At 39.9% G+C, this 27,659-nt stretch overlaps 1 protein-coding gene across 6 annotated transcripts in view; it reads left to right on the forward strand.

Moving 5' to 3' along the window:
- LOC136866464 (NADH-cytochrome b5 reductase 2) overlaps positions 1 to 27,659 on the forward strand; it is a 159,089-nt gene that overhangs the window by 79,991 nt on the left and 51,439 nt on the right. For all 6 annotated transcript variants that reach the window (XM_067143449.2, XM_067143452.2, XM_067143450.2 and 3 more), the window contains 2 exons: positions 11,032 to 11,233; positions 22,732 to 22,850. In XM_067143449.2, coding sequence (XP_066999550.1) covers positions 11,032 to 11,233; positions 22,732 to 22,850 — 321 coding nt within the window. The remainder of the gene's footprint in view (positions 1 to 11,031; positions 11,234 to 22,731; positions 22,851 to 27,659) is intronic.

Below are 27,659 nucleotides of genomic sequence, written 5' to 3' on the forward strand. Positions count from 1 at the left end.
TGTGGTTCCTCAAGAAGGCCTGAAGCCACACTGACTCTCTGGAAGTATTTTTTCCACCAGGGGTACAATACGATTTGCCAAGATTCGAGCAATAAGCTTTCCCAGGCATGACAGTAAGGATATTCCCTGATAGTTATTGCAGTTTGTTCGATCCCCTTTCTTAAATATGGGAACTACCAGACTGTCTCTGAAATCAGGAGACATTTGTCCTGGGCTTCAGATTTTGACAATCAGTTCATGTATGTGTCTTATTAGTTCCTCACCTCGTTCTTTGAGACGTTTTGCTTGATTGACAGCATGCTTAACTTCATCTAGTGTTGGTGGGGAGCCAAGTTCTTCATTGATAGGAGCTTGTTTTAATATATCATAGACCTGTTCATCAGTAATCGAATCCTGGTTCATGAGGTCTTCAAAATGCTCTTTCCACCTGTTCATGATGGAGTACTGATCTTTTAAAAGTGTACTCTTATCGCTGGACCAAAGAGGATTCCTCCCAAAGGTGGTGGGACCATAAACTGCTTTTGTCGCTTGGAAGAACTGTCGTGAATCTTTATCTGCTAGATATTCCAACTCTTTTGCCTTTGCTGTCCACCATGCATTCTTGAGCTCACGGGTTTTTCTTTGGACATTTGCTTTGGCAATACTTACGGCATGTTTCTTAGAGTGGGAGTTCATGTCTCTTCGTCATGCTTGCAAGGCTTTTCTCTTCTCTGAGATCAATGCTTTAATTTCTTCATCATTTTCATCAAACCAGTCCTGATGTTTTCTGGTCTTATACCCTATTGTTTCTTTGCAAGCATCTTGAATAGTGGTCTTCAGACTCTCCCAGTGTTGCGTTACATCAGGTTGATATTCCTTCGGCAAAGTCCGATGATGGAACTATCTGTATTTTGAAGTAACCTCTGTATTGCAAAACTTCTCGGTGTCAAAAGTATGTCTGAAGCTCTTCTGTTGTTTCCTCCTCTGGGTGGACAGTGACAAATGCATCACTGATCTAATAAGTCGGTGATCTGTCCAACAGTCATCAGTTCCCGTCATTGCTTTGATGATGGAAAGCATCGCGTAGATTTTGCTTGCGGATGATTACATAGTCAATGAGGTACCAGTGTTTCGATGTAGGATGCTGCCATGATGTTTTGAAGTGATCCCTTTGGTGAAAGATGGTGTTGGTGATTATCAACCCATGCTCAGCACATTTTGAGAGGAGTCTAATACCATTGGAGTTTACACTGCCAACTCCCTCCTTGCCAATGACACCATGTTTGATAGGATGTTTGATAGGATGTCATCCAGATCTGAATAGAATGTTTCTTTAATGTCATCATCAGAGTCTAATGTGGGGGCGTATGTGCAATTACTGTGGCATGCTGGTCGCCATTTAATCGAAGTCTTAATGTCATGATGTGTTCATTACGTCCAGTTGGAAGCTCCAGCAGGTCTCTGAGAAGCTTATTCTTGATAGAAAAGCCTACTCCATGTGTTCGCTGGTTGATTTACCCTTCCAGAAGAAAGTGTATCCCGCTCCGTTTTCATTCAGCTGACTTTCTTCAGCAAGACAGGTCTCCTGGAGTCCTGCTATTTCGATATTGTATCTTCGTAACCCTCTACCCACAAGGGCTGTTCTCCTTTCGGGTCTCTCATTTGAAGGGTCATCACTAAGTGTTCCTACGTTCCATGTAGCAAAATATAATTTCTTTCTTGTTCGACCGCATTGAGGTGATACCATTGGACGCGGCTATCCAATTGGTACTAGAAGTGGCTGACTATGTTTAGGGCACCTTTTCTAGCCCCTTCCCTATGTGAGGTGAGCAGAGTGGACCCTAAATAGGACTGCTCAGTCGTAGATGCAGCAACCGAATTGCTCTACAGCCACAATCCTAAGCAAGACGGCCGATCACACATCTACCGCCTATATGCGAAGTTATCACTAGAGGCTTCCAGACATCATAATCCTGCCCCTGTCGCAACTTCCTGATCGCCGCAGGACTTTTGGAAGAGTCAATCTGTTGTTGGAAGACTGCTGTGCACGAGAATCTTTTAGAGTGAGAGTGTTGCTGCACTTCAACAAACGCACTGTACTTGATGACTTAAGAACTGTTTTCAGTGGCAAGACGATTGAAGGGTTCCTAGTCACTGCAGCCTTCGTCCGCCATTCCAGCCGAGGAGGGACTTTCTGTCTTTATGCCTAGTCCGCCGTTCTGGACTTTCTGTGCCGTTGACCAAATATGGTTCATCCGCCTTTAGGGGAAGTTTTCCACCCCAAGGGCAAGAGAGTGCCCAGAACTTGATGAATTTATGTGTCATTTCCTACACAAAGGCTTCATCAAACCTACTAAGGGAGAGCTCATCCACCCATATCCGTTGGTTCTCCCCTAGTTTGCCAGGTTTGGTACTGGCCGCCTGACCCTTGGCCAGGCAGTCGCAGGTAGTACCGTCTACTGTCACATACGGTAGCAGGGTGGTCCTGACCTGACCAGAGTGACTATAGAGTGGGTATGGGGGGAAACTGGGAGTGAGATTTCTAGATCCTAATGAGTGGGTAGGAGATAAGGATCTGCGCTCAGATGGCTTTACTTAAACCGCAATGGTACGTATAAGTTAGGAAATTTGTTTGGAAGGGTTATAGGGAGGTACATTCAGAGAAACGGACTGGTCTAGGGAGTGGTGATAAGGGTACAGGGATCTGGAAGTCAAGTATGGATGACATAAAAATGTTAGTGTTGAACTGTAGAAGTATTGTAAAGAAAGGAATAGAATTAAGTAACTTAATAGATATATACTTAACAGACATTGTAATAGGAGTTGAATCATGGCTGAGAAATGATATAATGGATGTAGAAATTTTCTCACGAAACTGGAGTGTGTATCGTAGAGATAGGATAGGAATGGAAGGAGGGGGAGTATTCATTCTGGTGAAAGAAGAATTTGTAAGCTATGAAAAAGTTAAAGATGACAAACATGAAATTCTAGGTGTAAGGCTCATTTCTGAAGGTAATAGGCAACTTGATGTCTTTGGAGTGTACAGATTGGGAAGGGTAGCGCTGACACTGATTCAGAATTATTTGATAAGATAATCAGCTATGTGGGAAATGACATGGAAGGGAATGTGATTGTAGCGGGAGATCTGAATATACCATATGTCAATTGGGAAGGTAATGCGGACAGGAAGCATGACCAACAAATGGCAAATAAGTTAATATGGGAAGGACAGCTGATTAAGAAAGTGATGGAACCAACTAGAGGAAAGAATATCCTGGATGTAGTGCTGGTAAAACCAGATGAGCTCTATAGAGAAACCAAAGTAATAGATGGTATTAGTGATCATGAATCTGTTTTTGTCATAGTTAAAAATAAATATGATATAAAGGAAGGTCTTAAAAGTAGGACTATTACACAGTACCATTTGGCTAATAAAGCAGGCATGAGGGAGTTTTTAAAAAGTAACTATGATCAAAGGAAAACCATAAATAAAAATGAAAACAGACTCCGGGATGGGTTTAAAGCAATTGTTGAGGAATGTGAAAACGGTTTGTACCTTTAAAGGTGGTAAGGAAATGTAAAGACCCATCTTATTATAATGGAGAAATAAAGAGACTAAGAAGGAGGTGCAGATTGGAAAGTAATAAGAGTTGTGGAGGTACAGAGAAATTGAAGAAACATACTAGTAAAGTCCTCCTCTGCGAACCATGTGACCTTGCCGCGGTGGGGAGGCTTGCGTGTCCCAATGATGCAGATAGCCGAGCCGCAGGTGCAACCATATCGGATGGGTATCTGTTGAGAGACCAGACTAACGAATGGTTCATCGAAAGGGCGGTAGCAGCCTTTCGGTAGTTGCAAGGGCGGCAGTCTGGATGATTGACTGATACGGCCTTGTAATAATACTCAACATGGCTTAGCTGTGTTGATACTGCTACACGGCTGAAAGCAACGGGAAACTACAGCCGTAACTAACTCCCGAGGACATGCAGCTCTCTCTGTATGAATGATGTACTGATGATGGCTTCCTCCCGGGTAAAATATTCCGGAGGTAAACTAGTCCCCCATTCGGATCTCCGGGTGGGGACTACACGAGAGGGGGCGATCATCAGGAAGATGGATACTGACATTCTGCAAGTCGGAGCGTGGAATGTTAGAAGTTTGAATCGTTGTGGTAGGTTAGAGCATCTAAAAAGCGAGATGGATAGGCTAAAGTTAGATGTAGTTGGCAAAAGTGAAGTACGTTGGCAGGAAGAACAAGATTTTTGGTCAGGCGACTACCGAATTATCAACACAAAATCAAACAGGGGAAATGGAGGAGTTGGTTTAATAATGAATAAGAAAATAGGGCAGCGGGTAAGCTACTACGACCAGCATAGTGAAAGAATTATTGTCGTCAAGATAGACACCAAACCAATGCCCGCCACAATAGTGCAGGTCTATATGCCTACTAGTTCAGCGGATGATGAAGAAATCGAAAGAATATATGAGGAGATAGAAGATTTAATACAATATGTAAAAGGTGACGAGAATCTAATTGTGATGGGAGACTGGAATGCAGTGGTAGGCCAAGGAAGAGAAGGTAGTACAGTAGGAGAATTTGAATTGGGACGAAGGAACGAAAGAGGAAGTCGTCTGGTTGAATTCTGCACTGATCATAATTTAATCCTTGCCAATACTTGGTTCAAACACCACAAACGACGGCTGTATACGTGGACGAGACCTGGAGACACTGGAAGGTATCAAATAGACTTCATTATGATTAGGCAGAGATTCAGAAACCAGGTGTTGGATTACAAAACTTTCCCAGGAGCAGACGTGGACTCTGACCACAACTTGTTGGTCATGAAATGCCATCTGAAGTTGAAGAAATTGAAGAAAGGAAAGAATGCAAAAAGATGGGATCTAGACAAGTTGAAAGAAAAGAATGTGAGGGATTGTTTCAAGGAACATGTTGCACAAGGACTAAATGAAAAGGCTGAAGGAAACACTATAGAGGAAGAGTGGAGAGTCATGAAAAATGAAGTCAGTAGGGCTGCTGAAGAAATGTTAGGAAGGAAGAAAAGATCAACTAAGAATCAGTGGATAACTCAGGAGATACTAGACCTGATAGATGAACGACGAAAATACAAGAATGCTAGAAATGAAGAGGGCAGAAAAGAATACAGGCGATTAAAGAATGAAGTGGATAGAAAGTGCAAGGCAGCTAAGGAAGAATGGCTGAAGGAGAAATGCAAGGATGTCGAAGGCTGTATGGTCCTGGGAAAGGTAGATGCTGCATACAGGAAAATCAAGGAACCCTTTGGAGAAAGGAAATCTAGGTGTATGAATATTAAGAGCTCAGATGGAAAACCACTTCTAGGGAAAGAAGACAAAGCAGAAAGATGGCAGGAGCATATCCAACAGTTGTATCAAGGTAAAGATGTAGATAATTTGGTTTTGGAACATGAAGAGGCTGTTGATGCTGATGAAAAGGGAGACCCAATTTTGAGGTCAGAGTTTGACAGAGCTGTGAGTGACCTCAATAGGAACAAGGCACCTGGAATTGATGACATTTCCTCTGAATTACTGACTGCCTTAGGAGAAACCAGCATGGCAAGGTTATTTCATTTAGTGTGCAAGATGTATGAGACAGGAGAAGTCCCATCCGATTTTCAGCAGAATGTCGTTATACCTATTCCCAAGAAAGCCGGTGCTGACAGGTGTGAAAACTACCGCACCATTAGTTTAGTATCTCATGCCTGCAAAATTTTAACACGTATTGTTTACAGAAGAATGGAAAAACAAGTTGAAGCTGAGTTGGGAGAAGATCAATTTGGCTTCAGAAGAAATGTAGGAACACATGAAGCTATCCTGACTTCACGTCTGATCTTAGAGGATCGAATCAAGAAGGACAAGCCCACGTACATGATATTCGTAGATCTAGAAAAGGCATTCGATAATGTTGATTGGACCAAGCTATTTATGATTCTGAAAATGATAGGGATCAGATACCGAGAACGAAGAATTATCTACAATCTGTATAAAAATCAGTCTGCAGTGATAAGAATCGAGGGCTTTGAAAAAGAAGCAGCAATCCAGAAAGGAGTGAGGCAAGGCTGCAGTTTGTCCCCTCTCCTTTTCAATGTTTACATAGAACAGGCGGTAAAGGAAATCAAAGAGAAATTTGGAAAGGGAATCACAGTCCAAGGAGAGGAAATCAAAACCTTGAGATTTGCCGATGATATTGTTATTTTATCTGAGACTGCAGAAGATCTCGAAGTTGCTGAATGGTATGGATGAAGTCTTGGGTAAGGAATACAAGATGAAAATAAATAAGTCCAAAACAAAAGTAATGGAGTGCAGTCGAACGAAGGCAGGTGATGCAGGAAATATTAAATTAGGAAATGAAGTCTTAAAGGAAGTGGATGAATATTGTTACTTGGGTAGTAAAATAACTAACGATGGCAGAAGTAAGGAGGACATAAAATGCAGACTAGCACAAGCAAGGAAGAGCTTTCTTAAGAAAAGAAATTTGCTCACTTCAAACATTGATATCGGAATTAGAAAGATGTTTTTGAAGACTTTCGTGTGGAGCGTGGCATTGTATGGAAGTGAAACATGGACGATAACTGGCTCAGAAAGAAAGAGAATAGAAGCTTTTGAAATGTGGTGTTACAGAAGAATGCTGAAGGTGAGATGGATAGATCGAATCACGAATGAAGAGATACTGAATCGAATGGGAGAGAGGAGATCGATTTGGCTAAATTTACATAAAATCAGCTTCATGGTCCGTATCGCACTTCAATAGATTCACAATTAAGTATTTATTTTTTTTTTTTTTTTTATTATTATTTTTTTGTTTGTTTTAATCTTGTCAATCTTATGTTAATTTTAAGGACACTTCCTCTAAAGCATTACTTTGTCAATTTTATACATTTTTCATCTAAACAGTGTTATGTGGCTGAAGATGTTGATAATATACGAAACATGTACCACTTTTGACCATTAAAAATTGCCTTAAGCAATCATTGTATCGACTAGGTGGAAAATAAATACTTAATTGTGAATCTTGGCTAAATTTGACGAGAAGAAGAGATAGAATGATAGGACACATCTTAAGACACCCAGGACTTGTTCAGTTGGTTTTTGAAGGAAGTGTAGGGGGTAAGAACGGTAGGGGTAGACCAAGATATGAATATGACAAGCAGATTAGAGCAGATGTAGGATGCAATAGTTACGTAGAAATGAAAAGGTTAGCACAGGATAGGGTGGCATGGAGAGCTGCATCAAACCTGTCTATGGACTGATGACTCAAACAACAACTAGTAAAGTGAGTTTAGCAAAGAAGTCACTTAAGGTTAACATGATGGCAAGCAAAATTGGCAATCATACAAATTTAGTGAAAAATGGAAGGGTATGTATAGGTAGGTACTTTAAGGCAGAAACAGGTTCCAAGAAGGACATTCCAGGAATCATTAATGAAGAAGGGGAGTGGCAGAAGTATTCGGTCAGCAATATGTAAAGATTGTTGATTATAAGGATAATGTCCAGATAGAGGAGATGACTAATGCTAAAGAAGTATTCAAATTTACATTTGATAACAGTGGCATTTACAATAAGATACAAAGTTGAAAACTAGAAAAGCAGCTGTAATTGGTAAGATTTCTGGGGATATACTAAAGACAATGGGCTGGGATATAGTACCCTATCTGAAGTACTTATTTGATTATTGTTTGCATGAAGGAGCTATACCAAATGAATGGAGAGTTGCTATAGTAGCCCCTGTATATAAAGGAAAGGGTGGTAGACATAATGCTGAAAATTAACAGGTCAGCAAGTTTGACATGTGTTGCATGTAAGCTTTGGGAAGGCATTCTTTCTGATTATATTAGACATGTTTGCAAAATTAATAACTAGTTTGATAGAAGGCAGTTCGGGTTTAGGAAAGGTTATTCCACTGAAACTCAACTTTTAGGATTCCAGCAAGATATAGCAGATATCTTGGATTCATGAGGTCAACTGGACTGCATCATCAAAGCATTTGATAGGGTGGATCATGGGAGACTACTGGCAAAAATGAGTGTAATTGGACTAGACAAAAGAGTGACTGGGTTGCTATATTTCTAGAAAATATATCTCAGAGAATTAGAGTAGGCAAAGCTTTATCTGACCCCGTAACAATTAAGAGGGGAATTCCTCAAGTATTATTGGACCTTTATATTTTCTTATATGTAATCAATGATATGAGTAAAGAAGTGGAATCAGAGATACAGCTTTTTGGAGATGATGTTATTCTGTACAGAGTAATAAATAAGTTACAAGATTGTGAGCAACTGCAAAGTGATCTCGCTAATGTTGTGAGATGGACAGTACGTAGTGTATGATGATAAACGGGGTTAAAAGTCAGGTTGTGTGAGTTTCACAAATAGGAAAAGTCCTCTCGGTTTTATTTACTGCGTTGTTGGGGTGAAAATTCCTTATGGGGATCACTGTAAATACCTAAGTGTTAATATAAAGAAAGATCTTTATTGGGGTAATCACATAAAAGGGATTGTAAATAAAGGGTACAGATCTCTGCACATGGTTATGAGGCTGTTTAGGGGTTGTAGTGAGGATGTAAAGGAGAGGGCATATAAGTCTCTGGTAAGACCCCAACTAGCGCATGGTTCCAGTTATGGGACCCTCACCAGGATTACTCGATTCAAGAACTGGAGAACATACAAAGAAAAGCAGCTCGATTTGTTCTGGGTGATTTCCGACAAAAGAGTAGTTTAACAAAAATGTTGCTAAGTTTAGGTTGGGAAGATTTGGGAAAAAGAAGACAAGCTGCTCGATTAAGTGGTATGTAAAGATGTTGATTACCGTAGGGAACTTGAAATATTTGTTCCGAATGAGTAAATTTATAATACCAATATAGTTGGTCCATTGTTGGACATTACAAAATTTCCAACTAACTCATTCCTGGTTGCCGGCGTATCACCCCAGTGTGCTAAGTTGGGCTCATCAGTTGGTAAATAGCACACTGGGGCAAAACGCTGGCAACCAGGAATGAGTTAGCTGGAAAATTTATAATGTCCAATAACAGACCAACTACAGTATATTGGTACTATAAGTGGTATATTACGAGCTGTCAACGGAGAGATGGCGTGGAATTTCATTAGTAGACAAATAAGTTTCAGTGGTGTCTTTAAAATGCGGAAAGATCATAATATTAAAATAAAATTGGAATTCAAGAGGACAAATTGGGGCAAATATTCATTTATAGGAAGGGGGAGTTAGGGATTGGAGTAACTTACCAAGGAAGATGTTCAATAAATATCCAATTTCTTTGAAATCATTTAAGAAAAGGCTAGGAAAACAACAAATGGGGAATCTGCCACCTGGGCGACTGTCCTAAATGCAGGTCAGTATTAATTGATTGATCAAGGAGTCATGGAATTGGTGATGCACAGCTAAACTATCGTATATCTTTTAACTTGGGCTCAACAATTTGGGTGATTGTGTTAGTATAGAAGTGTGTCATATCTTGGGTACTAGCCAATGTGTACACTCTAGAAATTCATGAAACTTGCTATAAGTCATTTCCAGGAAAAACCTGACTCATGCCCTTTTTCAACCAAACCCTTGAATGGTTATGATATTTTATTTTATTTTATTAGTATTGATTGGATGTTCTTAGTGTTTAAATCTAGTTTTACTTAATATTAACCGGGCAAGTTGGCCGCACGGTTAGGAGCGCACAGCTGTGAGCTTGCATCCGGGAGATAGTGGGTTCGAACCCCATTGTCGGCAGCCCTGAAGATGGTTTTCCATAGTTTCCCATTTTCACACCAAGCAAATGCTGGGGCTGTACCTTAATTAAGACCACGGCTGATTCCTTCCCACTCCTAGGCCTTTCCTATCCCATCATTGCCATAAGACCTATCTGTGTCGGTGCAACATAAAGCCAATTGTGAAAAAAAAAAAAAAAAAAAATCATCTTTGTAGTGCAAATGTTCATTCTTTTACATTTGTATCCTACAAGATACTGAATTTGAATCACATTGTTATATTAGAGACAATAGATTGCATATGAAATGGAAAATTGAATTAAAGTACCTTGCATCAATGTATATGTTGGACCAAACCTTATTATAGTCCAGCTGGGAGAGAATATTGGAAGAGGGGCTTACTGATGATGAAGAGAAAATAGAAAAGGAAATTAACTTATAGAGGTATGGATATGCTAAACTCACATTTTAGTGAAGAACAAAGTAACAAATATTGCAACATTACATCTTTATCAGTACTCAAAATAAAGTTTCAGTGTATTTAGGTTGGGTTTAGTACATATAGTACGTACCGAAGAGATGTTAAGTACAGAACAAAAATGACCAACTGGACATCTATGGTATCCAAACACAACAGAACAAATATGACCTAGGTGACCATAGCTCAGCTGGTAAGAGCATCTGACACGAAATCAGGAAGTTGTGGGTTCGGATCTCACTGGTGTCCGGTTGACCATTTTTGTTCTTAGCTTATCATCTCTTTGGTACGTATTGCACGTACTAAATACGACCTAATAGTTGAAGGTTTCTTTCGAGAATCTTTCTATTTGTTATATGTATATACATATATTGAATGAATCAACAGCTTCCCACAATTACGGGTTGCCAATTTGACAAAGTGTAGCATATCAGGATACAGAAATTTTTTAACGTTAATATGGTTTTTAAATTATGGAGCTCTGAACGAGTGGATCTCAGAATGTTTACAGATCCATTGTATGTTGATGGTAACTATGCTTTCAGTGTTGTTCATAGGCAGCTGAAATTTTTTCCAGAATTCCATGAACAAGATAGGTTCTTCTTACAATAAAGAAAAATATCAACATTTTTATTTATGTGTGTGTGTGTGTGTGTGTTTTTTTTTGTTTTTTTTTTTCTGTTCTTATCATGGTAAGTTCCTCTTCTGATTTTCCTGCCTCAGCTTGAGTTTGTTGTGATATGCTGCCTTCATGGAACAATTTGATTGTGATAAAGGTTGATAGCTGAATGTAATCATGTAATTTGTATCTCATTTCCCTTTCAGACATTGCCCATAGTTGTGGGAGTAGCAGTGGTGCTGTCAAGTACTGTTGTAGCTGCATGGTTCCTTACTAAGAAGAAAAAGCCTAAAATTACTCTTGAAGACCCAACAGTCAAGTACCCACTTCCTCTCATCGAGAAAGAAATCGTTAGCCATGATACACGACGATACAGATTTGGCCTGCCCTCTGGGAATCACATATTAGGTATATATATTGAGACATAATGCTTGCAAAGTAATATTGATTAAACCTTCCAAATCTAGGCACTCTATGCCCTTTTTTGGTTATTTATGAATGTATGTATGCCTGTGCTTCTTAATGCAGTCAGTTTCTAGATGAAGTTATAGGAGAGATAATGTGACTAGGATATAGACATGGGGATATTGATTTCTGTCTTTCCAAACCCATTCCCCTTCCTTGTGATAATCTGTTCTCCTCTCCTGTGATTATGGTAGAGATGTTTGATGTTTTGTCTTTCATAGTACTTTCCCCTCACCGGGGATTAGGGTGGAGACAGGGATATTGATATTCTGTCTTTCATAATCTGTTCCCCTCTAGTGTTGGCTACTGAGTGTATGTTTCGAAGCAGCTTATCGATTCATTCAAGTGTCCGAGTGAATCGATTCACAGAAATGGCCAGCTCACGGCACACAATTCAGCTGACTCGCAGCAGACAGTGCGCACTCACGGATCAGTGAGGCACAATACACACATGGCTCACTAGCGGCACACTGTACATTAATATGAAGTATGTTACAAGTGTTATTTTAATATCCACCTATTCAACACAAAGAGATCTAGGAAATTAAGAATTAAATCTTATCATAAAAAGTTACAAGGGACATGTTTTGGCAATTTTAAGGGCATCATCAGCCTCAAACTCAAATCTGTAAGGTGAATAATCAGGATCCTGATTGTTCTTACAAATCATAAAGAGATGTTATCAATGTAGGTGTTTGTCTAACATAAAATTATTAGAACGTTCTTGGTTAAAACCGCAGTATCAAGCTGAATGTCACAAGTTCACAAGACTACACTCTCTGGAGCGCTGAGTTAATGTGCCCAAAACCTGTTAAGGTTGGAGCGATAAACAGCTCAATCTTTATAATGAAGTAGAAATGTGTTTTCTTGAATACTCCTATTGGAGGATAAGAAAAAAGTAAAGCTGATAGACTGTTAAAGATGTTAATTTCATATGTTAAGATGAAACAACAGTCTTCTTTAAGTAGCTGTGGAGCAAGGAACGGTGTTCAGCTGTCTATAGTCGTATTTTACGTACATTTCAAAATGGACCTAACATGAGAATTATAACATGTAACACTGTACATTGGCGGGGAGCCGAACTTCCACCGCAACGAGACACACAGAGCCATGGCACACTGAAAGAATCGTACACAGTCACGGATCAGTGAGACACAACACACGCATGGTTCATTATCAGTACACTGGACATTGGCAGAGAGCCGAAATTCCGCTGAATCCATACATACAGAGCCATGGCACACTGAAAGAATTGTTTGCTATAACAGACTCTCGCACTCAGCTCATTTGAAAATAATACCCACTAAATAATAGACAGATTCATTTTGCAGTGTTAAAAAGGTAGTCATAACATTATTCCAAAGTACCTAGCTTGTAAGTAGGTATGCTATTAGGTTATTCTATTTACTGTATTAGTTTAATCAAACAGTATTTTTATAACTAGTTGACATTTGAGAATTAATTAAACTCGGCTCTCTAGCCTACCTTCCTCGCTGAGTGGCTCAGGCGGTTGAGGCCTGGCCTTCTGACCCCAATTCTCAGGTTCAATCCTGGCTCAGTCCGGTGGTATTTGAAGGTGCTCAAATACGTCAGCCTCGTGTTGGTCTGACGCTTAAAAGAACTCCTGCGGGACTAAATTCTGGTACCTCGGCATCTCCAAAAACCGTAAAAGTAGTTAATGGGATATTAAGGTAATAACATTATTATCTAGCCTACCCTATTACTATGAGTCATGTTCATGACCACTCAAAATTGTCTGTGTTATATTGAGAAGACCCGCTCGGTATTCTCTCAGTTCGTATGTCACATCATTGCACAATACTTCAATAATCGACTTACGAGATCACCGGTGTACGTGGACAGTGAATAAGTGAGCCGACGATTCAATAGCTTAAATAAAAAGATGTTTAATCAGAAAACCAGTGGGCTACAGTACATCTCGCGTAGCCTATACAAAATTTGACGATTTAAAAAATCCTCTGCTGATAGAAAAGACGTTTTCAAAGATGATCGAGCTACTTGGCCATGCGTTTAGGGTCGTGTAGTTATGAGCTTGCATTCAGGTGATGGTGGGTTTGAATCCTACCGTTGTCTTCCATTAAGATGGTTTTCCATGGTTTCCCATTTTTACACCAGGCAAGTGCTGTACCTTAAAGCTACGGCCACTTCCTTTCCACTTCTAACCCTTTCCTATCTCATTGTCGCCATAATACCTATCTGTGTTGGTGCAACATAAAGCAAATTATTTGATTTATATTTAATATGTAGACTACTTATTGTGGACACAGGTATTTTTACATCTAATTCTGTGTATATATAACAGTATATATAACAGAGTTGTGACTTTCAGAGAACTGTGGAAAACCATAAGGTAGTGTATAAAATTTGAGTTATTTAAATTATTATTATTATTACTGTATTTACCCAAATAATCCCCGCCATCAAATAATGCCCACACACTCATTTTAGGAAGGCTCATTTTGAAAAAAAATTAAATGAACTAAAATTCCTTCCATCGAAAGAGTAATGTAGGTATAAACAAACATTTCGTATTACTCCGCGAGGTCCACGTGGTCATTGTGCAAATATGAACATATAAATTTACGGATATAGCTGCTTTGCCTGAGGTGATAAAAATACATTATCAGTGCTATGAAATACATTTTCCATGAAAATGAGCAAGTAGGCGTACTTATGTGACAGGTATTTCATTAATCTGAACTTGCAATAGGCTCGATTCCCTGTAGTTGGGAAGATTCATTGTCTCTTGCATCACTAGAATCCTCAAGTTCGTCACACTCCACGTCTAAAACAATTCTCACATGTGGTCTCTTTTTACTGGACAGTACCACAACCGGTGGTGGATAATTCTTTTCGTGCAATGTAAACACTTGAAATAGACACACCGGCGAAATCTGATGTTAGTTTTGCGATACAGTAAAACCTTGTTAATTTGAAGACTTTGTAATATAGAAATCGGACTTCCAATTACGTGATTTTGAATGAACAGCCATCTTGTAATTCAGAAATGCCAACCCTCGCCAGTTTTTGCAGATTCTGCTTTTCCGCGTACTGCCTGCTACGTGATATTGTGGCGTTCCTTAAAATGCTGATTACAAAAGAATTACGACTTCACTCTATTTTCAACTATGAAACGCACTGTAGACACACCGAAGTGAGTGAAAGTGCGGAAAGCTGCCCCTGCACATTCTGGAAGATGTGTTCTATCGTGATGCGGGGAAAATTTGAATTTAAATTTCTCTGTAAAATACGGTACTACTAAAAAAAAACGCAAAGTCAGTTTAGAATTAAAAGTCTGAATCGTTTTCCGTTTAAATATGGCATTTTGGGACAGTTTTTTTCCATCTACGGTTGCACAAAGCATAATTGTACACTCAGCATTGAAAACTGGTGAGCCAGGAGCGTGTTGTCAACCTTGACGTAAATAAAACCAGCACCCCAATTTCGTGCCTCAAAATTTTTTTAAATATGCGGTGATTATTTGCATAAATACGGTAACTATATAAGTTTTTATGTTGCAATAAGTGTGTATAGTATTGCATAAGTGCCTATTTCTTCCTGCATTTCAGTTTTTAACTTATTTATTTTCTATTATCTACTTACCAAGAATAATGCAATTTTCAAGTTCATTGAAATCATTTAAGAAAAGACTGGGCAAACAATGATAAGGAATCTCCCACCTGTGCGACAGCTCTAAATGCAGATCATTGATGATTTTGTTTACAAATACTTTTCACGTAACTCTATATACTTATTTAATGGAGTTGTCACGGACGGGGGAAAGACTTTGTAAAATCAAAACTTGATGCGAAGAAGTGGCTGCAGGAGGATCGAGAATTTGAAAGCTAAATGACGTATAGGGAAGCAGTTCATAGAATGAAGACCAGATGGCAGAAGCAAGCATTGAATGTTGTTGCTGCTCTCTTATCAGTACACTACACAGATGCAATAGGATCGCTGACTCCAATGAGCCGTGAATCGGCTCACTGTATCGATTCAGTAACGTGAACGGAATCAAATGAATCGATTCAGTAAAATAAATCGAATATCCCATCTATTCCCCTCACCTGTGATTATGATGGAGACGTAGATATTGATGTCTTGTCTTTCATAATCTGTTTCCCTTGTCTTTGATTGGGATGCAAATGGGGATTTTGATGTTCTGTCTTTCATAATTTATTCCCCTTACCTACGGTTAGGGTGGAGACAGTAATGTCTGTCTTTCATAATCTGTTCTCCTCTACCAGAAGTGTGATTATAGCCTGTGACATGAACACACTCTATTTCTTAAAGGCCTTTACTGTCTGAACCACATCGCAAAGAGTTCTAGTAGTTTATAATTGTAATTTGACAGGTATGTTATCATGTACTAAATATTACATTTCATCTTTTAACAGACTGAAAAATCTTATATAATAATTGACTGTCAGTATGGATAATAATGATACCAAAAATGGCTTTCACGGCTGCAGATCTTACAATTACAGGAATAGAACCATATTTTGGGTGGTTAGGCCGTGTGCATTTGCAGAGTTTCGCCCAGACGTGCTATTTGGGCTCATCAGGTGAATTGGCACGCCCCTTCAGGACTCTGCTTAGCAGTGGCAGACCAAGCGCATGGTCCCGCCGTGTTAGCAGTTAGGGATTGCTAACCTACTAAAGGAGAAGTGAATTCTCCGTTTCCAAAAATATTACTCCCCATGGAGTTAAAATTCCAAAAATATTACTCCCCATGGAGTTAGAATTCAAAAAATATTACTCCCCATGGAGTTAGAATTCCAAAAATGGTTTGGTCTGCCACTGCTAAGCAGAGTCCTGGAGAGGCGTGCCAATCCAGCTGATGAGCCCAAATGGCACGTCTGGGTGAAACTCTGAAAATGCACATGGCCTAACCACCCAAAAGCTGGTTCTATTCCTGTGATTGGATAATAATGATGTTTATATCTTGTGAAGACTGAAAAACTCACCAGTTATATTTCAAGGGAAGCAGATAGAAATCCAGTAGCCATAGGGTGACATGGACTCAAGATAATGGAGAGTATAATAACAATAATAATAATAATAATAATAATAATAATAATAATAATAATAATAATAATAATACCTTGTCTACCTTGTGCAGGCATTTTGATTTCATGCCATTTAGGTCACCGGAATGTGCTCCTATTGGATAACGGAGAAATGGATACTCTATGAGATAACAAGGAAACGGATCTCTGTTGGGCAATCTATGGCTGAGTTTTAATTATTTTTGTCTAGTAAACACCAAATGTGTTCGATTTCTCTAAATATGTAAGAGAGTTTTCTGAGCTTTGATGAAATTTACTTGTAGTTAGATGAAACTGGCATTAGAGAGAAAGTCTTGACTGTGTAGAAAAAGTATTAAAAACAGCCTAGAAAACATGGAGAAGTTTATTAAATCCATGCTGCACGACTCTTGATTGAATAGCTTTGTGAGAAGAACAAGCCGATCTATCTAGCTTTCCTGGACCTTGAGAAGGCCGTTGATCATATGCCGCATGAACTCGTATGGTTAGCACTGCGAGAGCATGGTATACCAGAATACCTTATCTACTAGGTTCAGCTGCTTTATGTAGACCTAAAGAGCTATGTTCAGGCCGCCGCAGGAGCATCCATTGACTTTCCCATCACCGTCAGCGTTCACCAAGGTTCAGCACTGTCACTGCTCTTGTTCATTCTAGTGATGGACACTGTAACAGCAGACCTGCACTGTTCTTTGCCATGAACGATTCTCTACACAGACAATGTGATGTTGACCTCTGAGATCCAGGTTGATCTGCAATGCCAAACCCAAGAACGGAGAGATCAGCTGGCACAATACGGCCTGCGCCTAAATAAAAAAAAAGACTGAATATATGACATCATATCCACAAGCAATTGGAACCATTCAGGTAGACGGTGAGGACCTGTCATGAGTGACAAAATTCAAGTATCTTGCCTACACGATCACTGATGATGGCTGACTTGTTGAAGAGGTCAGTGCAAGGATATCTGCAGCCTGGACGAAATGGAGAACAACAACCGGCGTCACTTGCGACTGGAGGATGAATGTGTTGTATGTTGGGTAGTCAGCCCGAAGGCTGGTTTGATCCTCTGCAGCTCCGCCAACAGCGTCATAAATAGCCTAGGCATCACTGAAGAGGCATACTAGGGAAATGAGGAGTGAGGTAGTTTCCCATTGGAGGATGAAAGATAATCTCAAATTAAAAATCTATCGTACTGTCATCCGACCTGTTTCACTGTATGGTTGCGAATGTTGGCTAACTATGACTGAGACAGAGCGTCAACTGGGTCTCATGGAGACTAAAATGCTGAGATGGACAGCTGGCGTCACTAAACTGGATCGCATCTTCTTTGAATCCATCAGGGAGAGATTTGGCATTACACCAATTCAAGAAAAAATGTGCGAGAGTCTACGATGGTTTGGACATGTACTAAGGGCGACACTGACACTATCGCAAAGATGGGTTACATGTTAGAAGTCGCCGGTAGGAGACCTAAAGGATGACCAAAACAGTGATGGGCCGATACCCATCACAAAGATCTGAAGAGCATCAGTCTCCACCCTGACATGGCCCAGGGCAGAACTAAATGGAGACAACAAATCCATGTAGCGGATCCCGCCAGCAGGAGGGACATACGCTGAAGAAAAAGAAGGGGACATGTACGCAAATTTTTTCAAAAATCAAAAATAAAATTGTTTTGCTCCTATGTCATTCCCCATTCCTCCCTGAATCCAGCCATATCTGAAGGATTGTTAGCAATAGTAAAAAATCATTTATACTCTTAGCTATATCTTTGTCCTATGATGAATTCCTCATGGATTTCAGAATTATTGACTGATACAATTTATTATTGTTAAGTAGGCTGTACTATGGTATACCTATCATTTATAGACATATTTTAAATGACCCTTGTAATTATTAATCAAGTTTTTATGTTAGCTTTGTTTTTTTGGCAGCCTCCAAATGGGGGAAGCAGAAATAAATGCTATTAATTGTTATCAACCCTTTACAGCCCTATTCCTAAATGCCTGCAGAGATCTGCCACACCTCTTTAAATGTCAGATATATTTAACCTTCATAACCTTCAAGATATTTCCTAAGATATTTTGGTGCAGTAACGGTAATTGCCTATGCAGAAATGGTAAATTTCACTTTCGAAGTTGGCTACCCTGCATGATGTTCAGTTGTCTCCCAGTTGCTAATAGATAAACAACAGTGTACATCTATATGTTTTCTAAATCTTAATAACATTGAAAGTGTTTCCATACGATAGTGTCCCCTGCGCCACAAACCAATTAGATTGTGTCGTGTGGGTTGTTTATTTTGTGGACGTGTGGTGTTAGTTCGTGCTTCATATCTATTGCATATATTCAGCTGTGAGTACTTCGTGTGCTAGTGGCCTTCGGTGGAGGGGAGGTCTTCTTGGACAATTTACAGCTGCCTATTGATAATGAGGTTGAAGTGGCCATGGATGATGGAACTTTGAATAATCAATCTACCGATCAGTCTACTCAGGACCACGTACCTGACAATCAAACAGTGCAACGTAGTCAAGAGCCACCACGTCCCGTTGTTCAGGAAGTGTATACCCGGGAACATTCTGGACCGTGTATTGTTTTGGTGGAATCAGTAGCAGATAAAAATGTCGGACAACTCCACCACATGACTTTAGGCCGACTTTTTTATGATAGGAATATGCCAGTTAAATAATTACATGTAAAGGAAGAAATCGTGTCCAGGTCGAATTCAGTTACGCTGTTCAAGCGAACAAATTCTTTTGTCATTCTTTACTTGAAACTATTCACGCTAGCTCAAATATCTTCCGCGTTGGTATTATTAGAGGTGTGGATAAAAACCTGACTGAAGAGTCTTTTCTCCAACACTTCAAAGCCGATAGCAAGGTCAAATCTGTCCAGTGTCTTCATCGTAAAGCTGTTATCAATGACTCCATTGAATACACACCCACTGGTTCTGTAAAAGTAGTCTTTCGATCACAACATCTTCCATGCTATGTCTCACTTTATAGTGTCTTTCTCGATGTTGAGCCATTTGTTTTCAACCCAATTATTTGCAAAAAATGCCAACGCTACGGTCATACTGTCTGGCAGTGTCGGGCACGAGCTGTGTGATGCGGCAACTGTTCCCTGCAGCATGCGACAGAACAATGTACCGAACAGATTACAAAATGTGCACACTGTAAAGGGGACCATCCAACAGGGCACGTTACAGCTTGTAAAAAATATTATGAGTACTGAGAACATATCTTTCCCAGAAGCAAAATCTAAAGTTTCACCCCCGATATATTATCCTACCCAACATCCGCAACAATTCCCACCCCTTTGTAGGGAACCCTACTCCCCTCCCAGAGGAAACCCGAGAAATTGTAAGTTTACTCAAGTTATTATGCAATCGCCAAGACCTCAACCTTTCCGAGGTAATAGAGCCGCACATATGGCTATCCTTAGAGATCCACCCATTCCACATAACTCGCCTGTGAGTATCAATGCTCCCCCCACCCATCACAGCCCTCTACTTCTACAGCTAATGTGATCTCCTCCATCACTCCCTCCGAACATACGGAACACCCCGTTTATTACCAAAGGGCCCACCTTCAGAGAGATATCCATAACATCATTCTTCTTTTAATCCAAGCCGTTGGTGATCACCCCTCCATCAAGCACGTTATCTACCAACTGCGAGACCAGTTATGTGACATTTTTACTCCTTATGATCAACATAGTTCAATGGAACGCTAGGAGTGTACTCAATAAATAGAGTGAAATTCAATTGATTATTAATGAAACCTGTGCTCATATTCTTGCTCTGCAAGAAACATGGTTCTCAGACCAATCAACATTTTCGTTACCAGGATATACATAATCAAGTGCATCACGATGGCCCAGGTTATGGTGGAGCTGCCTTCTTTATCCATCGTTGCCTCCCCTACCAATCCTACCTATACCTCACACCTTCATTGTTGGTGTTATTTATAACTGGTTACACTTTATCAATCTTTATTGTCCCCCTGATGTTCATATCACAAGCACACAGTGGGCACAATTTTTCCATCAATTTGAGCATTTACCCAATGTCCTCTACTTATGTGACTTTAATTTACACCATAATGCCTGGGATGGAGCTAGTGATACTCCCCATGGTTCATATCTTCTTTTATCTTTACAACATTTCGATTTGATTCTTCTTAATGATGGTTCTCCAATGAGAATTGCTTCCCCTGAATCTCTACCTAGTGCAGTCGACCTTACTTTTTGCCATTCAAATCTGACACACGTGCTTAATTGGACAACACTCTCGGACACGTTCATAAGCGATCATTATCCCATTTGGATTACATACGGTTTCGGCTGACCTGTCCCCCCTGTTCATCCTTGTGCCCCTGCTACTAATATCCAATATTTATGGAATTTCGATGATCAAACCTTTTCCTCATACTTGCAATATCACTTTCGCCATTTCTCGGCACACACCTTAACGTATCAATCCCTCATGGCACTTCTCACCCAGTATCTTGATATTTATCATCCTTGTAAACCATTTGTTACCTCCGCCCCCGTCCCTTTCAGTATATTCACTGGTGGAATAATGAGTGCCATCAACTCATTATACAGCATAAACTTTTATTCTGTACTTATGGACAATCCCTTACACGTCTGAATTATCTCAGGTTGAAACTTCATATTGCCAAAACTAAATTAATTTTCAATTTAAAAAATTGTGCCGCGTGGAAATTATTTATATCTTTTCTCACTTCACATATATCTCCCATCCAATTATGGAGTGCCATCCAGATGTTGTCACATTCCTCCTCACATAATTCCTCTCTTTTTTCCATTCATTGACTCTGGATTATACTTTACCCCTATTTTCAACTCCCCAGTATCCCCCAAAGTCTAAATACTCCACCCTCCTTCAACCCCTCCAATTACGTGAATTGCAATATGTCCTTCATTCCGCATGCACATCCCCTCTTGGTCCAGATTACATTACCTATAAAATGCTTCTTTTATTACCCTTGCACGCACAGTCGATAGTGCTGCACTTTTACGATATTCTGCTTACCACTCACACCCCTCCTCGGTGGAATTATTTTTTCTTATTCCTATTCCCAAACATCAAAAATCTCCTACAAATCCCGAGAACTATCGTAGTTTACATAAAATCAACTTCATGGTCTGTATCGCACTTTAACAGATTCACAACTAAGTATTTTTCATTTTCCACCTTTTGGTCCTAAGGACACTTTCTCTCAAAGCATTGATACTTTGTCAATATATGAATTTTTCATCTAAACAGTGTTATGTGGCTGAAGATGTTAATAATATATGAATCATGTACCACTTTTAACCAATAAGTTGCCTTAAGCAACTAATGTATCGACAAGGTGGAAAATAAAAAATACTTAGTTGTGAACTATCGTGGTATCATCTTAGGATCCTGTATGCGCAAAACGTTTTTAGAAATACTCTTACAACGTTTGTTATGGACAATGGCATATTATAATTTACTCCTTAAACACCAACTTGTTGTGATATTGAGTGTGTGATTTTTAGTTAAAATTATGATTGTTCACAGGCATGTACCCTTAAGTGGTTATTGAGTGTACACCTTACAATATTGCCACCTGTGAGAGCATTAATTTAACCCGCCAGTGGTTACTAGGATGAAAGTAACGCGAGTGGTCGTGCGTTGAGCAAAATGGTCACAGTATGATATGATGTGTTTACACGATTGCTCTCCAGGTACGGTTCCATCAGCATGTTCTTCTGTATCGGACTGTTCATTTTTCACAGTTCGAGTCACTGTTTTCGCCCTTGAGTTGATCACTAGGAATTTCATCAAATCAGGCTAAAATGTTACGACTTGAAGCCATCGTCATGCACTAAACACTCAACACAAGAACTGTTTCAACTATGAAACAACATACAACAATAGCAAAACTAGAACACACACAGAAATTAGCACCAACGTGACTGGTCGCGCATGAAGCAGAACGCTCACGGTTGACGGTCGCTGATAATTCCTCCCTCCATGTTCCTTCTCAAGGTCATAGATATGAGTTTCAATGTATCCGTCCTTATTTCAAAACTGCTGTTCGAAGGTACATCAGGACTCAAGTTCGAAACAACATGCTGTATAAAAGAGCAGACGATTTACTATGACCGTGAGTATTTTGCTGATATAGCGACCACTGGTGAATTAATTTGTGTGGTAGAGAACCTCATTCATCAATATTGTGTTTCAGAGAGTTCCAGATGTTGACTGTACTTTGCCTCTGTTTGTCAGTTTCTCTCAGTGGAGCGCTCTGTGATTTAGAGCAATGATTAATCTATAAAGAAGTGTGTTATTATTGTGTGGCGTCTATGTTTTACATAGGTCTTCCAGTTGGTCAGCACATTCACTTATCAGCCAAAATTAGTGATGAGATTGTCATCAGATCTTACACACCTGTATCCAGTGATGAGGACAAAGGCTACATGGATCTTGTCATTAAGGTACTATTCTTTATAATTTTATAATTTTATTTTTTTACTTGTAATTTATTGATGGAGATCAGTGACAGAGAGTATCACCAGCAGTGATTTGGGAGGGGGGAGTGACACCCTCCACTTTATGGAGAAAAAATTAAATTTTTATTCCATTTTAGCCACTTAAAACTAGGAATTATTGAAAAAGCAATGTATACAAACCCTGTTGCCTATTATCTAATTATTTTCCTTAATTTCTTTAAATATTAAAAAAATACGTAGGGAAATGTGCACAAAATGTCACTTGACACAGCTAACCAATTTGTCAGCACCACAGCAAGTAATGGAGACTTGCGCAGCAGCGTGTAGAAGCGCAATTGTTATCTGATAGTTAAAAAAACCTTAGTTGCACACATGTGTAATCGTTCCTTTGGTGAAAGTTTTATATAGTATTGAATCAAAAGCTGAACAAACTATATTTGCCAGGCTGAGTGGTTCAGATGGTTGAAGCTCTGGCCTTATGACCCCAACTTGGCAGGTTTAATTCTGGCTCGGTCCAGTGGCATTTGAAGGTGCACAAGTACATCAGCCTCGTGTCGGTAGATATACTGGCACGTAAAATAACTCCTGCAGGACAAAATTCCAGCACCTCGGCGTCTCTGAAAACCATAAAAAAGTAGCTGGTGGGACATAAAAGCAAACTAACATTATTATAAAAACTATTATTACTGTAGTTAAGTTGGTAAACTGTCAATCTTTATTTCTCTGTCAAAATTTGCTCAGAGAGCATAAAAGACTTACCACTTTGTAGCTAGGTATTTTGTTTCAATTTTGTTGTGTACCCCCACTATATTCTGCAGGCTCTGGGTGTTTTTGTTTTCTGTACATTTTTGTCCCCTCCCCAAACTACTAACCTTTCTTAACAAAAACGTTATGGGCAGAATACCTCTTTCAAGTTTTGAGATGGTGACTTTTCACATGGATACATCTCTAAAATCAGCAGCCATGGGGATATCATTTCAGAAGTTGAGCATTATGCAAAATAGAGATACACCGAATGTTGATACCTCAAAACCTATAATAGCCAGACGAATGAGTACCTTTGACTAATGTGCATAAACATGCTAGAGTGCACTGGTTTATGGAATGACGTCACTGGGGACAGGAATGGCAGCAGATAGTGTTTTCAGACGGATCTAGGTTCTGTTTGTTTGAAAATGATGGCCGCATTTTGGTTCACCGCAGACAGGGGGAGAGGCATCACATCGACTGCATTCGCACAAGACATACAGCGCCAACTCAAGGCCTTTGTACATACAAAGGATCGGACAACTGGACTGATGTAGTTTGTGTCCTTGTTTCTTTCTTTCCTATTGCAGCAGGGAATATTGTAGATGAAACGAGTGCTCAGACAATTTCGAACCTTCATAAGTCATAAACTTGTGGACTGATTGGGTTGAAATATTTATAGATATTGTTTCAACAAGCTCTTTAAAAATATGTATTCAGAAACATTGGAACTTGTTTGGTGAAACCAATAATTTGAGTCTGGAAAGTCCTGTCTCCCAAGTGAAATGGTCACTTATATTTGCAAAACAGCAAGGTTGAAATGGAAGAATTGGATATTATTAGAAAGAACAGGATCTCAGAAATCTGAAAAATATGCCACTGACCTCAGCAGATAGGATGAGGAGATACAGAGCACTCAAGAAAGTGGAGCACAAGGAATTAGCAGTGGCACAGATACATCATGCAATGGTACCCTATCCTCCTCCTCCTCCTCCTCCTCCTCCTCCCTGTCCTCCTCCACTTGTTTCCTTCCTGTGGCCAACAGCTTCAAGTTGCAAAAGGTGTCTTGTCTTTAATGCTGTCTAAATTGTACACTCATGTTCATAAAATCAGAACAAAGACTAGAGATAGGAAGTTCATATTCACAGGGCATGTGCATTAGCATATTTTGAAGAAATGGTTAGCATTTGAACCATGTCGGCTCTCAGGTTCAAAGTCCACATTGATATCTCGGCGCACCACCACCGACTGGTAAAATGTGCCTGTGGCTCTTGTCGTCGCTATTATTATTATTATTATTATTATTATTATTATTATTATTATTATCATATGGCATTTACAAGCATAATCTGTAAAAATATACAATTAACATACAAATTAAAATATAGAGGTAATTAAACTGGAATGTCCAGCTTCGACAGCCAGTCCACTGCACTTGGTATCAATTCATGCAGAGTCCGTAAACCGTCCTTAAATGCTGACAGTGGACAGCTCTCAACAACATGAAGCAATGCCTGCTTCTCAGCACCAAACTCACATGCAGCACTTCACAATATCCCCACTTTTTCATCATATATCGGCACCTGCCGTGGCCTGTTCTGAAACGGTTGAGTTTTGACCACTCATGTCGAGGAAGATCGAAACCTGGCACTTTCTTCGTTGGGTCTTTAATCAGAAAGGCGTTGGTGGATGGACATTGTTCCCATCGCTGTCTCCATTCTGCTGTTACACTGAATTTTTCATAGGAGTGTAGATCAGTCCAGAGTGGATTCCTGGATTTTAACCTCATCACAGGTGGATCTCGTAAGGCATTGAACAAAAGTGAGTTCCTGTGTGCAAAGGGCTTCTTGAGCAACTGTACTTTTGCTGCTTTTCTCCTCAGATCTGGAGGAGCAATGTTTGCTAAAACAGGCAGCCAATGAGTAGGAGTGGACCTCACTGTACCAGTAACAACTCTCATGGTTTCATTGAGCTGTACGAAGGTAAAGAATCAGTGTGACTTCAGCAGACGTGCAGGATGCCTCCCAGATAAATGCGAGAACTGTACCGTAGAATGAGTGAGTTTGAAAGAGGGCGCATTATTGGCATGAGAGAACGTGATGCATCCATCCGGGAAATTTCTGCTCGTGTGGGACGAAGTGTGCCGGCAGTGCAACGGGTGTGTACAGAATGATTCACAGAAGACTGTAGAACACAACAAGATGGGTCTGCTCGCACCACCCCCACCACCCCCCGAGAAGATCGACACCTCATCCTAATGGCATTGCCGGACAGATCTGAGTCCTCCTCGGCTCTGACGCAACAGTGGAACAGTGTAACACATCGTACACTATCAGGAGTGACAGTCCATCGCCGTTTATTATGGTCTGGGTTACCGGCACGTCATCCACTTCTCTGCCTACTTTTGACAGTTGTTGTTGTTTGAGTCATCAGTCCATAGACTGATTTGATGCAGCGCTACATGCCACCCTATCCGGTGCCAACCTTTTCATTTCAACGTAACTATTACATTCTACATCTGCTCTAATCTGCTTGTCATACTCATACCTTGGTCTACCCCTACCATTCTTACCCCCTACACTTTCTTCAAAAACCAACTGAACAAGTCCTGGGTGTTTTAAGATATGTCCTATCATTCTATCTCTTCTTCTAGTCAAATTTGGCCAAATCGATCTCCTCTCACCGATACCAATATAATGGTCCGTTATTGGACATTATATAAATTTTCCAGCTAACTCATTCTTGATTGCCTGCGTTTAGCCCTCGTGTGCTAAGTTGAGGTCGTCAGTTGGGACTTAGCACACCTTCCAAGACACAAGGCTAGTGCATGCACTAGACTGATCCATAGACTGATTTTATGCAGCTCTACATGCCACCCTATCCGGTGCCAACCTTCTCATTTCAACCTAACTATTGCATCCTACATCTGCTCTAATGCACTAGCCTTGCGTCTTGGGAGGTGTGCTAAGTCCCAACTGACGACCCCAACTTAGCACACGAGGGCTAAACGCAGGCAACCAAGAATGAGTTAGCTGGAAAATTTATAATGTCCAATAACGGACCATTCATTATATTGGTATTATAAATTTACTCATTCAGGACAAAATTTTAAGTCCCCTATGGGAATCAACATCTATATCATCTCCTCTCACCGATTCAATTCAGTATCTCTTCATTCGTGATTCGATCTATCCATCTCACCTTCAGCATTCTTCTGTAACACCACATTTCAAAAGCTTTTATTCTCTTCCTTTCCGAGCTAGTTATCATGTTTCACTTCCATACAATGCCACGCTCCAGATGAAAGTCTTCAGAAACATCTGTCTAATTCCTATATCACTGTTTGAAGTGAGCAAATTTCTTTTCTTACAAAAGCTCTTCCTTGCTTGTGCTAGTCTGCATTTTATGCCCTCCTTACTTCTGCCATCGTTAGTTATTTTACTAACCAAGTAACAATATTCATCTACTTCCTTTAAGAATTAATTTCCTAATCTAATATTTCCTGCATCATCTGCCTTCATTCAACTGCACTCCATTACTTTTGTTTTGGACTTATTTATTTTCATCTTGTACTCCTTACCCAAGACTTTGTCCATACCATTCATCAGCAGCTTCTCGAGATCTTCTGCAGTCTCAGATAAAATAACAATTTCATCAGCAGATCTCAAGGTCTTGATTTCCTCTCCTTGGATTGTAAGTCCCTTTTCAAATTCCTCTTTGATTTCCTTTACTGCCTGTTCTATGTAAACACTGAAAAGGAGGGGGGACAAACTGTAGCATTGCCTCACTCTTTTCTGGATTGCTGCTTCTTTTTCAATGTGCATAAACATGATAGATTGCAATGGTGTATGGAATGACGTCACTGGCAACAGGCATGGCAGCAGACAGTATCTGAATCTAGGTTCTGTTTGTTTGAAAATGATGGCCGCATTTTGGTTCACCGCAGACAGGGGGAGAGGCATCACATCAACGGCATTTGCACAAGAAATACAGCGCCAACTTAAGGCCTTATGGTGTGGGCTGCTATTGGGTACAGCCACAAATCAG

Source organism: Anabrus simplex, chromosome 3, assembly GCF_040414725.1.
Source record: "Anabrus simplex isolate iqAnaSimp1 chromosome 3, ASM4041472v1, whole genome shotgun sequence".
Taxonomy (NCBI): domain Eukaryota; kingdom Metazoa; phylum Arthropoda; class Insecta; order Orthoptera; family Tettigoniidae; genus Anabrus; species Anabrus simplex.